Below are 18964 nucleotides of genomic sequence, written 5' to 3'. Positions count from 1 at the left end.
ATACATCTGAAGAAAATGAAAGCGCTTATGTTTTACACGATCTTTGTGTTTTCATTTATCTAAGTTTTATATATATTTTACCGACCACTGAGGTTTTTCTTGGATATATATATATATATATATATATATATATATATATATATATATATATATATATATATATATATATATATATATATATGGAGTATTTGCCCTTTGAAATTTATAATATCATAATATCATATGCCCCCTACATGCAAGATAAATTATGTCATTACGCAAATTAATTGTGTCTACATGTCTGTCGCGATATAACGCGTAACTTTCGCGAATAACGCGAAACTTTCGCTAAAAAACCCGCAAAACTTTCGCGAATAAACGCGTCACTTTCGCGAATAAACGCGTATTTGCGCGAAAAAAACCCTGCAAAACTTTCGCGAATAAATGCGTCACTTTCGCGAATAAAAGCGTCACTTTCGCGAATAAACGCGAAACTCTCGGAAATAAACGCGTATTTTTCGCGAGTAAAGTTACTAAACTATTTCAATTATTGTTTTAATTATCGATTTTAAATATTTATAAAAATTGATCACGTTTCGACCAGCAGAACGCCAAAGAAAACTGATCCCCTTTCACTCACCGTTCCATTTTTAACTCCAATTGAGACTTGATCATTTAAGGATAACTCTAAAACAATCACTGCGGAAGCGTCGTCTAAATAAGAATAGCGTCCATCGGATCTTAATTCGAGCTTTTCTACTCCATTTACCCTCAAATTAGTCATAACCAGTTCATATTTAGTTACTATATGGAAAAGGAACATGTAAATTCCATCTCGATCTGCCGTAAAAACACCTGTACTTTTTGAGTAACCATGGTGATAGCCAGAAATAGTTGTATCAAATATAACAGGTGTTCTCGAAGAGTTTGAAGACAGGCTAGCTAGAAATACTGGATAATTTGATTTGATTTCTGCAAAAAATAGATAAATAAAATAGATAAAGACTATTTTAAGAAGCATACATTGTCTTTAATATGCGATTTCCAAATTAATAAAATTCTTCCGACTTTCTTGTTTAAATAAACTTTGACAAATAATGACGTAAATTCTTAAATATTGCTAAGAATTTATATCTTTATATAAACCAGCTCAGATATACAACATCACCTACCACTTGAATTATCAACCAACTGCCAGCCTGCAAACATAGAATGGTTGTTTATTGCACTAGCTAATGTGTACACATAATCGCCAGCATTCAACCACCCAAAACTCATGTAACTTCCAGTGTCATACAGGCCCTCATAACACTTAACCCATATCATTGATTGATAGCCGTCATTGCTGAAGACAAAAGAAGTGTAGTAGCACGAATGTCCATAAGTTACAGCCGACATCATGAAAACGTAGAGACCAGAACGAGGCGCCACGAATCTTCCGGTGGAGGTGGAGTATGCGCTGTCTGTGTCTAAGGTTTCGTTGTCAAAGACTATAACACTGCTGTTAACTTCGCGTGTCAAGGAGGCAAAAAAAGCTATATCGTCTGTATTAAGAGAGAATCTGATTTTATACTCCATGTAATTCATAAGATTGCTTATCTAAAACCGCAAAATATCTGCAATATTTTTTATTTAAAGAATAATATATATTTAATCAATAAATCTCACAACATTTTATAATAAAAATACCCTTAACTATATCGGGAGAAAAGATTAGATTGTTTTGTTTGAAAACAGATATGCATACCCGTTTTGTTGATCCTCCAGCCTGAGAACATAGTATGCATTGCTTGTGCGCTTCCCGTTGTGACCTTGACTTTAACTTCATCGTTCGAATTGAGATAAAGAACAGCAAAGGATGTGGTCGTGTCGTAATATGAGGACGCTTGGTCGGCCCTTGACAATGCTTGTTGTACACCATTAACAAGAAGCACGGCTTCAGTTCTTTGGCCGTACGTCTCTATAGTCCAGGAAAATACATACAGCCCGGGGGTTGGTACAGTGAACACCCCTGTGGTCTTGTCGTATCCCCCGCCGACGTTTGTAATCACGTGGTCAAAAATAACCACAGCGTTATTTGTAGGACTGTAGGCCACAGCGTGGAAGGCAACACTATATGGTTTTGCTGTATTAAAAGGAGATATGCTTTACTTTTCGCCCCAAAACTATTAGAAAACAGAAGATGTAATTTTAAAATTCTTATTTAAGCATGCTGCAACTAACAAGGAAGTTAGTCCTTTTGCTTCCCTAATTACGAAAAAAATGTGCTCGGCATTGAAGCTTAAAGGTTTTAAGTACATTATTTGCTATCCAATTTTAAGTTTCTTACATGGTCTTAAATTTCAAAACTCCAGCTCTTATTGTTGATGACGTCTTTTTATGTAATTTCAAAATGTCTTGGAAAAAAATATATTAAGTAAAATATAGAGAATTTTCTTGAAGTATTGTTTTCAGTTTTCATTTCATATCACGCCTTAAACTAAGAAAAATACAAAGTAGTTTAACTGCAGTATTATCTAAATCTAGTTAAACAAGATAAATTATTTGATCCGCTCACAAGGATTGCTTCACAATTGGCATGCAGGTATCAACTCAGGGTTCTACATAAGTTCGATTTAGCGCATGTGTATATCTACAGGGTGCTTCATAACATACTAGTTAATAATACGCTTATATGTCAATAATGTCTCATTACATATCATACCACATTGGAAAAGAATTGACCATGCAGTTTTCAAAAAGTTTAAAATCCAATATTTACATTCAGTGTATATTTCCTCATATATTTGCTTTGGAAATCTGCGATGTTCAAGTAGTAGACACTACTTATATAATTAAACAATTGTAACAATAAACGTCATAGATTTGTTAAACAATGTCTACCTTTGCAGTACATTTACTTTCATTTACTTTTATTGGCCCAGTTGCAATCGGCTTTGCAGAAAACGAGTGGGATCTATTTTCTTTATCCGATATTTCAAACATTTAATGTATGACGAAACGCTATTATTCAGTGCAAAATCTATCGAAAAATCGCGTTCTATGTTATTCTTTTGTATAAATAATTTTAATGACTTTTACATGTTTAAACAATTCTTAAAAAATAAAAATAAATCTTATCACTTTTACTAAGATCTTAATCGAATAAGAATCATGCAAGTGTGTGTATTAAGTTTAAGGTCAGTATCAGTAGGTTTTTCAGAAAATACGTGAACAATTTTTAAAAAAAATAAGAATTTGCATTTTTAAAGATTTGACTTGATTGGATTATTTTGTTTCCTAAATTTGAAATTAATACTAATGACACAATGATACTCACTGCAATGTAAAATCTTTAAGTCATCTAGAGCGATATCTGATCTATAGTTGCTACCTCTTCTTACGGTAACCTTTACCTTAAACAAAAATTCTTTTAATGACTTTTTCATCCATAATACAAACTTTAAACAATCATGTGTCTACACAGTTGTATGAAAATTAATCTAATATTTACTCAGAATCTCCGAAAAATTGAAGCGAGGTTTTAAAATCCGCGAGATGTGCTTCTTGCGATTTCCTATGGTAATTAATTCCTTGCGTTTAATTAGGTATTTCAGTATGATAAAACTAATAAAACTAATTCCAAATTCAATGAGTATGAATTGAATATATGCCGAATACAGTTTTGGTTGAAAAAAAATATTTGTAAAGTTTGCGGTCCGAAAACTGTCTCATACTGTTTCACTTTGAATATATCATACTTAAAACTGCCTTTAATTTCATTTGTTGATTTACCTGAAACAATCCGAATTTGAATAATATCAGTAAAACAACAGTTCGATACTAGTATTTATTGGAATACATCACATAAATCCGACGATCAAGGTAGTTTTTCAAGTACAAGATCAAATGAATGATATCAAACGGTGTTGTTTCAACGAAGATAGGTGGTCAACGTATTACCAATCAAATCTTCCTTAAATTTTAAGAAAGGATTTGTATAGCTTTTAGTATCTTTTAGTAAGAATAATATAGTTTACCTTATTCTTTAGCTTTGGAAATATTTACAATACATGTGTATCTATATACACAGCTCTTTTTTTAAGGAGATAAATATCGTCTAAAAATGACCACGACCATCCAGCCCCCTTATTTTGTAAGTGTATTTACATATAGTGGATGGTAATTGTGAATTGTGCTTTTGTAGTAATTGTCTTTCATTTCAGTATATATATGAAATTATACCATTTCTGCACTTGGCGGAAGTGGTACAACTCCTTGGTTCCAACCGGGGCTAATATGTCTCCACGTAGACCATCGAACAATTTTTGATCCAAATTTGTCTTCTATAATGACATCTAAATCGCCCATATCTCTTCCTCTCATATGATAATAAAATTGGAAGCAAGCATGTGTTCCTAGAAATATTATATAAAATGTTAAGTAGACATGAGATTAATTAAAATGGTTTTCAACCTATAAGTTTAAGTTTGTCATTGATTAGGATAATTGCTTATATTTAAGTTTGTTAAAATGTGGGTACTTGTCATGTTTATATCTGCAAAAGATTAAGATACTTGCTTCGATTCAGTTTTGTTAAAGGAATTTCTATCACCCCTTTATCCCCCTTGGACAGACCAGTTGCTTCTGTGTATGCATAAAGTATACCCTTTTTTGCCGAGTATGGCCCGATACCATCACTAAATGTTCCACTCTAAAAACGGAAAAAAAATACTCAAAAGTTTTGGTAAGGCTAACATTAAAAAAAATATGTTTACGTGTGAATGTATTTCTGTATAGGTCTTTTCAAATGCACTCTGATGTAATTGTTGTACTGAATAGCCAACATCCGTTCAGATTCTGAATTCATACATAGTTTACATAGCTATTTCGCGACACTGAAAGATTAAAATGATACCCAAATAATTTAAACGAACTTCAACGTACAGTAAGTCTTATCCATTTCATTTTACCGTAGGTTGTTATAGAACACGTTTCGATATCTGTTTCAAATGAGCAGGAATATAAAACGAAAGCTTCATCTGAAAAAAAAATTACACATACCTGTTAATTTCTACCACAAAACAATAAAAAAAAGTAGGCGTTAAGATTTTAAGTCAACAAGCCTCTAACTGTTTGAACTGGTAATTGTTCTTAAAAAGTTTATTCTTCTTAATTTTATTGTTGATTGATTTCAGATTTTCAACAACCACTTCATATTTTTTTCCAACTTATCGAAAGATTTAACCGGTATCATATTGTAAGAAGAACAATATCTTGTCAATAAACCTTGCATCTTGTTACCGCTACCTTTTCAGACACTGCTAAACGTTAAACACCCGTACACGAGACGGGGATACACGCGATCATCATGAATAATACAAGAGTCATGAGGAAGAGTGGTGCTCAAAGCTCGCTCCTTTGTGGAAATAATAAAAGTACTGTAACGTGCCTGAGAACACTATGTCTTTTTATAATTCTCATAAAATCTATACTACTATATTGAAATAATAAAATTTTTGGGCTTTAATACCGATAAATCGGAAGAGTACTGTCTTTTGTTTTATATATTTTAAACATCATTGGTACTTGAAGATTACCAATTTGCTTTTCTTTTTTCTCAATCAAGCTTCGTTTTTTAATAATCATCGAAAATTCCTAAAAAAAAAATTCCGGAAATAATCTGAATTTTTTTGGCACAGCTTCAAAATAGTTTTTTGTAAACAATTTGACTGTTATAATTTTGCGCATGCGCATTACATTTACACTAAACCACGGAAGGCTCTTTATTTTATGTTTCCACAATATCACATTTGCGTGGATAAACTTGGAAATGATAAAACAAATGCGTGTTAATTTTTACTGGAATTTTTTTCTGTTCATCAAGGAAAATACGGGAGATAACTCTAACACAGTATACTATAAAAAAGAAATCTCGAGAGTTTCGAATGTCAACATGGTGTGTAAAAAACGTTGCTGAAATATGTTGAATTCTGCAATATTATAGAATTAAACTTTTCGAAGAAAGGTATTCACAGCTTCAAAATAGTTTTTTGAAAACAATTTGACTGTTATTTTCAATGCAACTTTACTAATTTTCTCCAGAGACATAAATAAAATGTTATCTATGTCTTTGTTTTCTCCAAAATCGTTTTGGAGCGATGCTGCAATTTTCTGATACATTACGGGTATATTGGAGGCATTTTAAATGTAGTGAAGGCCTTTTCCGGGACACGCTTAGATTATTCCAACTCAGCGGAGTGTAGGGAAATTAATAGCATTATTGTAGGCTTGAGGTTTGGTTATGCAAATGTCAACAATATACGGTGTTTCGATGTATCTATTTTGTAAATGCCCGATATAATATGAAATGTCAACCCGTGCATGCACGGGTCAAAGTCTAGTAAGTTTAATAGTTTATTGGTGATTATGGCAATTCATAAATCATAATTATAAATAATACTTTTGGTTGGTAATCATTATATTTCCTAAATAAGGAGATTAAAACAACAAAAAATTGTAAATAAATACGGGTTATAAAAAGGGCGAAGCGACTGGCACCCAACGTAAATATGGTGTATACATATGCAATTTCGCCCCATATGATGCTGATATGAAAAGGCTTTGATTTCAGAATGATATTGAAATCACATAAGAATAATATAAAAATATATTCATATAAGAATTAAATAATCCATATCATATGATTTTAATGTGATTTGAATTATATCATACCAACGTCATTTGAGAATCATATCAGAATAAAATCATATCAACATTATATAAGAATCATATCATTGTGATATGATTGTCAATCTTACATAATTATCATATAAGAATTATATAATTATGATAGAAACAACCATATAGTTCTGATATGATGCCCTTATCATGTAATTCTCATATCAGAATTCTATGATTCTCATAAGATACTCATGCTATGATTCTGATATGATGCCATTTTTCATCATCTCATTTCAGCACTCGGAAGTATGGTTTTATCAAATTCGGACGAAACGAGATATCTGATTAAATGTGAAAATTACGAGACAATACGGGATGCTAGTGATTTATAACAACATGGGGGAGACATAACAATAACACATTTACTGTAATAGGTATGCTTTTTAACTGAGTTGAAATAAGCGCTTTTTACTAGTATATCAACATTTCTTGCTCAACAAAATCCCCATTCTGCGGAACACGTGCACCAAGGACATCAATACAGTCTAAAAATGGCCACGACCAACGAAACCTCTTAAATATTACATATTTTTTTTCATGAACTAGATATTTACTTTAAAATTTTTAATATTTACGGTTAAAAAAAATTCTTTGTGAAATATTAGGTTATCAGAACGCTATTTAGCGGCCTGTTTGCTGAATGACGTAATTTATACTTGCATTACATTTTGATCTTTGGATTCTAATTCTTTATAAGTCACACTGTTTCAATGCATCGACAAAAATTTATAAAGTTATTCATGTACCTGAACAGTTGGAAGGTTTGGTTAAAAACCCGTCGACACAGAGACAACTAGTCCCATCACAGTACGAGTTTTCATCGCAATCTGATTTGTCTCTGCACGTACATCTTACACCAGCCCATCCATCTTTGCATAAGCATTCCCCAGTATCCTGGTCGCACGACAAAGTTTTGTTTTGATCACAGGTACAAGTTCTTTCACAATCTACTCCATAGGTAAAAGCCGGACACTCTGAAATTTTTTTTATTACCAATGATAAACGTGAAATGTGAATACTTCATTTTTAAATAATAAATGAGAGCAAATATGGACGTACATTTTTGAGTATTATATTGTGATAAAAGACGAAGCATCGCTTAGATATATTTTCTTTATTCTTTTATATTCTCAGGACACCATACCATACATTGCTGTTATATATGGTATGCATTTTTAATTTTATTCTTTGATAAAGTATAGTATTTTTTAATAGTGTGTGTGAACCTTAAAATACAATCATATTATATCCAAAAAAAACCAAATAAGAATACCGTTGAAACAAGAAACACCCACATCCTCAGAATGACTGCAACCGGACGGATACTCTATTCTTTGGCATAATTGAATTGAGATTTCATTTCCAGTACATCTTAGGTCACTCATAAGAATTAATCCAGATCCTCGCCCGTAAAAAGCGCTATCTTTAACTTCCACATGTCTTCTACAACGGGAAGATATACAATAAAAATAATTAAATACCGTTGTAGTTTTTCTAGGAATATTAGACAAGAGAAATCAGGTCGGATTGACCTTGCATTATCGCAATTGCTAAGAACGTAAATTATTATATACGTAGATATCGATTTCTTTATATGCTAGACTTCTGAATTTTACATTCTTCCTTGGATAGATATCGATTTGTGTACATTTTTGATGGGTATGCATTGCAGATTGATATACCTTGATTGGTAGGTAGACAATGATTTGTGCCTAATTTTATGTGACTTAAGAATACTATGAATATATTCTTCGTTGGATACGCGGATAGACATCTATTTGTGTACATTCTTACGTGGGTAGTCCCAGTTCTCTACACGCCACTCTGGCATCGTTCTTTGTGAACCCATCATCACAAACTGTACCCCATGGTCCGCGGCCTTCCAGTCTTACCTCCAAGCGACCCTTTGTTGCAAATGAACCATTTACCAGTCGAATGCTATCTGATTTGTTAACTAATAAAAAACTTATAAATTAAAAAAAATCATTGCAAATAACAGATCATTTCAAAATGACATGCCAAAAGGAAGAAGGACAAGTTACCGCAGATAACTCCTGCGTCGTTGGCATGGCTACAGGATAGTTTTACAAAGGAGCAATTGAATAAGTCTGTTTCATCTCCATTGCAATCTACCTTACTGATAAAATTTGGACCGATGCCTCTTCCAAATATTGCGTTCGAAACACCAATTCCATTCCTAAAAGAAATTTATTATTAATATGATGAAATGTGGCCGAAAAATCTTTATGCCTTTCAGATTATTGTCTTAGTTGAAAAGAGTATCATATACATGATTGTATGCACCAATTACATGAGTAAGAAAGCAAGCTTGTGTGTTATAAGTAAAACGATTTCAAATTATTGATACAGTGTGTTAAAAGGTTGGTAGCTAAGCAAATTTTATTCTATATATGCTGCATAAGTAATAATTTAAATTTTGCCTATGTCATTTGCTCTTTTAAAACTAAAAATCAGAGCGCAACACTAAAATCCTAAATTTTATACCAAAACAACACATGAAGATGAACAAACTTCTAGTATCAATAGTTTAACTTTGAAAAGTATCGACGTTATATTTCATACTCAACGCAACAACAGTAAAGAAACATTTATAAGTATTATAAATTGATACAATATAGTAATGGCACGCACATTCCAAGCCCAAGTTGTTTGCAGACAACGGTAGCGTCATCATGGTCCCAGCCCTTGTCACAAACAGTTGACCAGACACCATTCGTGACCACTTCAACTCTTCCCATCGAAGTTATATTATCGGCATTTACCAATCTAATGTCTAAAAAGAAAAGACCGATGATCGGAAATAATTTAGACCTCTACAAAACAAATGATCATGGTTTATCTTAGATATCATCAATTACTTACGGTGTTGGCAGGGTCCCCCGTTATCCTTACACTGACAGGCATCTCCAGTGTAGCCTTGTTTACAGTGACATTGTCCATTTTTCTTATCACAGAACTCGCTGTGTAACTGAACACAAGCGCATTCGTCACAGCTTAATCCAAACGTCCAATTTTTACAATCTTTATAAAAAAAGAATCAAGAACTCTCAACCCCACGTTCCACGCGAAAATCAAAGTTTTTTCCCCGGGAAGTCCTACTTACTTTCCCACCCACTCCCTCCTAAAAATTAAAACTCAAAGATTTTACAAAGAAATTTGCTATGACCTTGACATTTAACAAAGACTGAATTTATTATCACAGCAAACCCCTTACCTACAAGTAGTCTTTTGGTATCGTTTAAGCAGGCTTTGGCCAAGAATATTTAAAACATTATCCGGGCAAGAATTTTTATTCAGGTCTACTTTCACATTGACCTAGAGACTTTGTTAAAGGTTAGTTCCCATCCCATATCTACGTGCCTTTATTTGGTAAAACTTGGAAAATTTGGACAAAAGGATTATGGATTTTAAAGAAATGAGCTATGACTTTAACAAAGGTCTGACATATGTATGTCTTTGATGTTTGATCACATTCTCTACATAATGGCATCATATGACATGGTCATGAGCCAGACTGGGCCAAAGATAGATGATATATGGTACTTTCAAGGATTTTATACTTACTGTAGGTATGCCAGAACCTCAATTTTAGACATTGAAACTTGATTCAAGGTCATTATACCACTTAACCAATTTCACTGTGTATATAGTATTGTAGCGGTGAAAGATTTGGCGTTCGGTAACATAACATAAAAGGGATGTATCTAAGGAGACTAGAGTGGAATCTCCGAGAATGCTGTTTACCCCTTTGACGGGTGGAATGACCCAGTGTTATATAGGGACACGCTGAAAATTTGTCAGGGAGAATTGATCTAGCAGCTGAAGAGGAAATACGTTCAATAAGAAGAAGCCAAAGAAAGAGAGCAAGGGTTGAAGTAAGTACATGTAGCACCAGTGGTTGGAGAAGTCTAGAGGAATTGTGGTGGAGTATCAAGAAAAGTAATCCTGAATAAGGGTGGAATAATCTGGTACTCCACGAACACAATAAGAACAAGTAACACGGTGCAGGGTGCCAGGCTTTAGGGCACACACACACACACACCTCGTCCTATATTAATATTCTTGTTTTAAGTCCAATCATTTATTCTCAGACAGAGTAAAGAAAAATTGTTGATATTTATAAAACCCTATTCCATTGAAAAGAATCCAGTAGATAACAGGTTACAGTATTAGCCAGATTGGAAGAATGAAAGAGAAAATATGTCTGGAAATGTGATGTCAAATGGACAAAAACAACGGCAGACTAATCAATATATATTCAAAGCGGGACACTAATAAACTTTTTGTAAAGATAGAGAAATGGTGTAAACAGTCACGTTGAAAAGTCTTACCATAATTTATCACTTGACACATGAGGTAGAGAAAAGTATCATTTATTTACAAAGTTCACACTCACCAGGTTAACAATGCAAATATCTACCGGATTTGTGCAACTTTTAAAATATTGCAAATGAGTGCTTTGTGGTACATTTTATCTTTAATCACATAAACTTAAGTTTTAAGATAGATTTGATATCATTCATAGACCAGCCGAAGAAAAAAAATGTACCTAAGTGTGCTCATGTATACCAAGGGCTTATGAATGTCGGTGAAGCAAATGGTCTGGGTGGATTTTGAATGTCAATTACGATACTATTGAAATAAATAATATCACAAAAATTTCTTCAAAACGATAACAAAAGTAGATTTATCCTCTACAGAAAAACACACAAAAATTAAACCAATAACTGAAATAAAAACACTATTTAATCGATCTAACGTGCAATATTAATCGCTTGTAGCTATTTAATGGTCTAGTTATTCGTCACAAAAATTACGGAAGTGCATCAGGGTTACTTAAAAAAGTTGTTCGTTTCAAATTGACAGAAAGGAAGATAAGTTTGAGGATGTATTAACTGTGTCAAAGAAGAAGGTACAGATTCTCTAAATATATGCCCTAAAATTTAATTGTTCATAAGTCATGAAAATACACATGTTGCATCTTGTTTATTAAAAGTATTAAATTATACGCTTTAGTTAAACACAGTTTTAGATTAAAAACGACAAGGAAATATTGTGCTTTCTGCTAAGTTTTATAACAATTTGAGTTGAAATTATTAGAATTTAACTCTGCTGCAAAAACCTGCAAATATGATAATTCTGCATGCAACTTAAACCTTTATGATAATAAGATTAAATCAAATTGTTAAATTTATCATATGAGAGATCTCTCCTCTATATATTTAGCAAACCAGATTTTGAACAGGACGACACTGATTTAATTTTATTTCAATCCTTTTAATGGATTTCCAAACAAAAATTTCATTGACAGAGAAATTAATACAGCGTAATCTTTTTCATAACTGTAGTTGTTTATTACAGTTCCACAAAAAAACCCAAAAATGCAGCTAATATCGGTTTTAAAAAATTCGGAACAAAAACCATTTTTTATGTTATCACAATTTCCCATGTAAAAACCTAACGAGGTTATTATTCATAGTCTTTTAATTTTGGGATATTTTTATGTGTAAAATAATATTATTATACCTCTACTTTTTTCCACTATGTAAGAGTAATTCGATATATTTCACTGAATCCCTGAGAATCCCGGAAACAGACTGATTCCCTGCAAAAAGGTGCGTCAGTTCGATTGATACACTCCTATTCGGAATACATAGTAATTTCTTTAAACCAAAGGAAAAGTTTCGAAATATTCCGAATAAAATCATGAATACTCATAACCATATCATTAAATTCCAGTTGCAACGTCCTTTTTGATTGGCTGTACGCATTTTTTTTTCTTATAGCATAACATATAGCATAGCATAACAGTGCATCGCGCGTGCAATTTAATTTAATTATTTTATTCTTTAATATATCTTGTTGGATACAAGAAGAATTATATTAATTTGAACTTTTCCTGATTAATTGTTTGTATCGGTATAATGAAACAGTCAAAATATACCATTGAAGGAGTCAGCAAGTTTCCAGTTCCCCTCAAGCTAGTCTATTTCCCTCGGCATAGACTTGCTTTCGGGGAACTAGAATCTTGCTGACTCACTCAATGGCAAAATTTAATTGTATAATGATACCTCTTTATTTTGTAAGATCTAATATTTCACATTAAAAAGGATAAAATATATATAACTGAAACGGTATCTCCTTTTTTGAATCAATGGTATTTAGAAATAAGAATATTCGAAGAAAAACACAGTAGAGTTTAGTCAAAAGTCAAGTGACATGGTACAGGTGTTAGAGTTTTATAAAAGAATAATGAATCATTGAAAAATTTTGTTGGGTATAAACAATAAAAAATATATCTATATATCTATAGAGGGAAATCATTGTAGCAATTTATCTATCATTTCAATTCTTTTTTTATTCAATGTGTTTTCAAGGTTTCCTTTTATAGAAATCATCATTTTTTACAGGATTTTTTTTCATTTCGTGGGAATATATATCACCTGTCATATTGATATATATATATATATAAATCAAGATTGCAACATAGACGGTGCAATTACAAAGTTTTTCGACAAAGTATAATATATGGAGTATTTCTTTATTCTTCCCCAGCACGATAAATTTAAATTTTAGAGTCTTACATTTAACCAAAAACGAAACATATTTTTTTTAAATTAGCCGTCCCTTACAAATTCCGCTCAAAATATTGAGAGTAATATCTGTGAAATGATATGATTTCATTTTTTGGTAAACTTACTAAAGGTGAGATTTATGAGCTTTTCAGCAGTTATTTAGCATTTGTTGACACAGTGACGTATAGACTAAGGGGAAAGGCAATTTTTACATTCGCCATGTTTACTTCCTCAAATATCACGCGAGTCTTGACTTCGTTCAATTGAAGAAGAGTGATTTATTTTTAAATTATGAACTTATTCAATACTGGTAATCTTGTGAGATATGAATTAGTTGTGGGTATAATCTTAAAGATAATAAGGTGTATGTTGATTTTTTACGCTTTTTACGTAATCTGATTTGAGAATAATTTCAAAATTGTTGTTTTTAGGTTTTGTATGGTTATATTAATAAAATTATATATATTAGGAGTTGAAATTGAGATACGCAACTAAGTGCTGCGAGATATTGCAAAACTTGAGATAGGTGCAATTCCTGTTTGTATATACGTCCTTGGTTAACAGTACTAGTTTTTTTCTTACCGTTCACGTGAACAGTATCCAACAAATCCACAGCAGACGACAGTTTAACCTGCTCATTCTTCAAAGTCTTAAGATTTGTTTCAAAGTTTGCGAACGTTCTATAAAGGCTACCTGAAAATATATATAATATGATTTATTTTCTAAACGATTCACAAGAAAAATTTCGTTAAAGAAAAGATTGATTCGTCAGTTCTATGGTCCTCCCTATCCTAAGATTATATAATGGAAAGTGCTAAAGAAAAAAAGAGGAAATTATGCAATTGTTTCATGATAAATAATAACATTTTCAGGTTATAATGAAAAAACGGCGGCAAAAAATACTTTAATTAATATTAAAATATGTGTGATATAATTGATGCATATTTACTCATTGGTAATTCGATAAAAACAATTTGTCGAGAATTCTTAGTCATATTCGGACAAATGAAAGCTACAAATATATAATATTTCTCTAGCCTCGAGCGTACTATTTCTGAAGTCTTTCTTCATTCATGCCTTGTTTATGTGTTATTGTCATTTTTGTGATCAGTGAATAAAATCTGTTTAAAAAAATAATTACATATAAAAGTAGACATTTATGCTATTAAAACAAATTTGTATCGTCCGACTTAAATATATACAGACTTTTAAAACATTTTTAGCATTAGAATATTTTTAAAGTAAAAAAAAAGTAAAAATGATACACACATTCATGCTTCTACATGTATGAAAAAAAATATAGTCAGCAGAAAAAAAAACCCAATTCTTCTTTTCGATGGATTCAATTTTTATAAGAAGCCACTTATACATATCTTCATACACGTGGACTAAAATGTAAGCATTTCCTGAACTGACTTATTCATACCAAAAACTGACAAAAGTTTTTTTAATAGATAAAAAAGCACGAAATATGTGGTTTTACGTGTTGTTTTGTACGCAAATTACCTACAAAAGTACAAAACAATGTATTGGTTATCAACTAGAACTGTAATGTTTTCATTAAAAAATACTTGTATATTTTTTATTTAAGACATTTAATTTCTTGAACACTTAAATTCATACGTATAGAACTGTAAAAAAAACCCTTGGGACATATATATACATGTATAGAAATATATTAATACCTGGCGAGTGTAAAGAAAAGGAGAAGGGGTAATCATACTAATAGTAATAGGGTACCATATTTTGAGACAAAGTTAACACACAAATGTATAAAATTAACCATTTTCTCAACAAATTGTTATAGAATGGACACAAATGACCCCCTTACATATTTATTCAAAGAATGAATTCTCTAAACATTAATTGAAGTTTATAATTATTTTTTTATTTACATTTTACAATCTTTTATTAACATGATGTTAATTTTTTTTTTTTTTTGATATTTTACTCACTCTCTTACCAAACCAGTTTCATTCATGCTCTAATTCAAAAACCAAAAGTAAATGGACCTGAGGTAGTATATTAAAATGGATAGAAATAAAAAAGAAATAATCATATTGATATCAAATTCCCACCTCTGTATATAGTTTAAAATAATTTAATGTTTGTCAATGTAACTTTTCTTAAGGACGACGGACACACCTCTGCGCAGAAATCCGTGCATATGCTATCAATATGGCTGTCGTAATAATGAACATCAAAATAAGAGAAAATAATAATTATTTTCATTCCACTAAACATAAATTTTAAGAGGAGAAAACTTAAGTCCAAATTTCCTCTGTTTATAAGTCCTAAAAAGCCCAAAGTCAATTTATAGTCTTATAACCTGGTAGATATTGAATTTATACCTTAACCTAACAATACTTATATGCATAGCAGTTAATGTAACGTCAGGCAATAATTAATTATGTCTTTTTTTCAATGATATTTCTGAGGAAACATGAACCACACAGTTAACTTTGACACAAACCCTCAAAATAAAATTTAGGTCGATGACCTACATTTTTTTAAATGTTCATTAGTAAGCTAATTGAATTTTGATATTGCAATTGGATAAGAGTAAAAAATCTAGTGCAGAATTTTTAAAATATCAGTTTTTATACCACACATCAGAAAATTTCCATTACTTTCTATTATATTTGAGGATTTTCGAACCCAAATTTTGAAACACCCCCAGTAAAATAAGGAAGTCATGTAAATTTTTAAAATTGATTTTTACTCACCATTAACTGATTAACATTATATAAAACTTCGGATAAAAAAATCTATTGTAGAAATGAATTGGGTCCGCCCTCCTAAAATGAAGTGATTCATTTGATTAGAATTTGAACATGTTGAAACCCCTACAGATTCTTTAGAATACATGTACCATTGAAGAAATTATTGTTTGGCCAGCTCGTTTTTCACGATATCACTGTACTTATTTACAACAAAGCGCTATTTCTTTTTCAGTTCTTATAATGTTTACTACAAGTTGCAGAATATAATATGGTTTAGAAGGAAAGATGAGGGGTAGGGGACCTTCTTACTGTAATCAGTTAAATTACCTGTATCTGTAGTTAACCCCAACCCACACCTCGTTCTCAAAAACGGTAAATTAGATTCAATAGTGTTAGCAAATCATTACACTATCAACAAATTAGAAATTTAATTCTAGAATTTGTGATTTATATATATTTTTCAAAGTGCGTAAAGTGTCTCTATAATGAATTCTGTTGATGTATCTTCGTAACGCACTTCGATTTTTTTAAGGTGCGATAACTTGGTCCCAAATTTAACGCACTTTAAAACAAATGTTCAAAGTGCGTATTTTTTTCAAAGTGCGTTGCCATACCGCTTGCTCGTGATATATCCAATACTGCATTATCAACATTGTCCTGCGCTTGCATGGCAAGGAAACGGAATGGACACTCATTTATTTCTTTTCAATTAGATTTATTTACTATTGAACACCGTAATTTTTCAAAAGTTAAGTTTACATATATATATTAATCTTTTTTTTAAAATCGTGTATAAATACATATTGGGAAAAATCATTGTATTGTGCGTCACCATGAAAATGTGCTGCTTAAATATCTTGAGACAAAGTAAGGTACAGTGTATGTCAGTTGCGGTCTTCTTGTTATACTATAACACATAACTTTTACGTTTCTTAATTAATTACATCTTTTAATATATTACAAATGTCGAACCTAAAAACATGAAGGCAGGTTGTTCTTTTCTTTCCAACGGTCTATATCTCAAAACTATATTATGATTTCCTATTCAATACATTTTTGTCTACATTAATGACTGGAACTGTCTTTTACATCAAGACTTTCCTTTGGGGACAAAAATTCATGCTGTATAATGTGCATGTAAATACCTGCAAAATGAGCTTCAAGACTGTTTAACTCTTTGTTAGTTGGGGAATTCACACAAGTCAAATTTCCAAGTGATGAATTGAAATGGTTCTCTAGTTTTTCCATTAATTCGTTTTCCGTCTCCCTGTGTTTCCTGAAATCTGACAAGGTGCGTGAAAAATTCTGTATTTCTACCCTAATATACCCAAGAACATCGGTTGTTTTGTTGAATAGCTCTCTGTCTGATTCACTCTGAATTATATCTATCTGATCATGCAAAGAAATAACGCTCTCGTTAATTGTTTGTAATTTCGTTTTCAGCTCCATAATCATTGCAAAATTGTTCATAGTTTCGTTATTTATTCCATTACATTCAAGTTGGAGTGAGTCAAACTGCATGTTAACGTCCTCATTAACTGTACGTAATTTTGTTTTTAGTTCCATGAGCCTGGCGTAATTGTTTATACTTCTATTCTTTATTTCATCATTTTCCTCTTGAAGTGAGTTCACCTGAATGGTAAATGTTTCAATAGTCTGCTGTAGGCCTGTTATAGATGTTTTTTGTTCCAGCACAGAATTTATGCTCTCATTAACTGATTGTAATTTTGTTCCAAGTTGATTGATCCTTGCATTACTGCTGTTTTTTAGCTCCATATTTTCCCGTTGAAGAGACACAATGGTCTGTTTTAACCCTTCAATTGTTGTTTCACTTGCCCTAAGACTTTGTTTTATAAAACTGACGTCACTTATCAATTCATGGACGTGCTTTACCAAAGCAAGACGAAGACTAGTCTCTTGGTTTATCATTATTCGAAGTAAGGTTATTTCGTAACTTTCACTATTTTTTGTTTCCAGTGATGGTAAAGTCTCGTTTTTTCCATCGGTCAAGATCGATAAAAATGTCTCCACACCAGCAAAACATAAAAGCATCGCTAGCACACAAACCCACTTCATTGTTAGAGTTTGTGATGTGAAATGGTTTGACTCTTACGTAAACAACTTTATATTGAAAAGACGAAGTCACGTGTCCGTGTAAATCTGAACGTATGAATATTGTAAAAGTCCAATTAAATGATAAAGCATAGTATTAGTTAGTTTTCTTTGTCAAAATCATTTATGCAGAATACGACGGTGTTTGGTGCCATGGTTTGTTTAAGTAAATGTGGTTTACAAGTCAGTTGCAAATTCAGTACAGAAACTGATGTTGGAGAATAAGGAGTTTATTGTGTATGTGGTGTACTTAAAAACAAGGCACCAAAAATTACTCTAGCATAGTTAAACGATTTTTCAAAAACACTCTCTGCATTATGTTTACTTAGTCAACTGGGTATTTAAGGTAGTTTGAATGAACTGTAGTAAATGAAGATATTGAGATAAATCAAGATGAATTAATCAAAACATTGTTTCCACACAATAGGTCAAAGCGGCTTATATCTATTTACCTTTTGTAGTTTAAAGATGTTTTGATAGTTAAAATGGTACGTTCCATAATTAGAAAATGATTTATGTATACTCACAATAATATACATCTTTACATGATATAATTTTCTCAAAATTTCAAAATATCAAGTTCCCTTGGAATATAAAATAAGGTCTTCTTCAAAGTGTTTACGAGAGCAAGACTTGAGTGTAATTTTAAGCGTTTTGCAAGGTGCTCAAAGTCTAGCAGTCTTCTTAACCATAAGATTTTTTAAATGACTCTACTTAAGGAAGTAAATATTTGGGGTTTTCCATTGAGGGTCAAATACCTCAAGTGCGCGCGTTAAGGCCCATGACATGAATTTTTTTTTTCTGAATTATTCTTTCATACTTTAATTATTG

At 31.7% G+C, this 18964-nt stretch overlaps 1 protein-coding gene across 3 annotated transcripts; it reads right to left on the bottom strand.

Moving 5' to 3' along the window:
* Nucleotides 1-207: 207 nt before the first annotated feature.
* Nucleotides 208-18125, bottom strand: LOC109620900 (uncharacterized). Of its 3 annotated transcripts, XM_066088361.1 has the most exons (15): nucleotides 17167-18125; nucleotides 13881-13991; nucleotides 9586-9744; nucleotides 9355-9496; nucleotides 8745-8899; nucleotides 8497-8656; nucleotides 7976-8145; nucleotides 7449-7676; nucleotides 4906-5000; nucleotides 4540-4672; nucleotides 4204-4376; nucleotides 3299-3374; nucleotides 1727-2104; nucleotides 1152-1523; nucleotides 209-951 (listed from the first exon to the last, which is right to left on the bottom strand). In XM_066088361.1, exons 1-15 carry the CDS (start codon nucleotides 18095-18097, stop codon nucleotides 569-571), a joined length of 3666 nt encoding a protein of 1221 aa, XP_065944433.1. In that variant the 5' UTR covers nucleotides 18098-18125; the 3' UTR covers nucleotides 209-568. The 3 variants fall into 3 exon arrangements, with proteins under 3 accessions (XP_065944434.1, XP_065944433.1, XP_065944435.1); XM_066088362.1 differs by lacking the exon at nucleotides 13881-13991 and having other exon boundaries at nucleotides 208-951; XM_066088363.1 differs by lacking the exons at nucleotides 209-951; nucleotides 1152-1523 and adding an exon at nucleotides 1564-1595 and having other exon boundaries at nucleotides 17167-18124.
* Nucleotides 18126-18964: the final 839 nt, after the last annotated feature.

This window comes from Magallana gigas, chromosome 6 (genome assembly GCF_963853765.1).
Source record: "Magallana gigas chromosome 6, xbMagGiga1.1, whole genome shotgun sequence".
NCBI lineage: Eukaryota > Metazoa > Mollusca > Bivalvia > Ostreida > Ostreidae > Magallana > Magallana gigas.
Note: the sequence above shows the minus strand (reverse complement) of the source record. Positions and strands in the feature narration are given on the sequence as shown.

Coding starts and splice junctions, on each gene's coding strand:
- LOC109620900 (XM_066088361.1), bottom strand. CDS start 18,097: ATGAAGTGGGTTTGTGTGCTAGCGATGCTTTTATGTTTTGCTGGTGTG. Junction 8,657..8,744: donor CGACGCAGGAGTTATCTGCG/GTAACTTGTCCT, acceptor GTTTTTTATTAG/TTAACAAATCAGATAGCATT. Junction 5,001..7,448: donor CAAACCTTCCAACTGTTCAG/GTACATGAATAA, acceptor TTTTTTTTTCAG/ATGAAGCTTTCGTTTTATAT.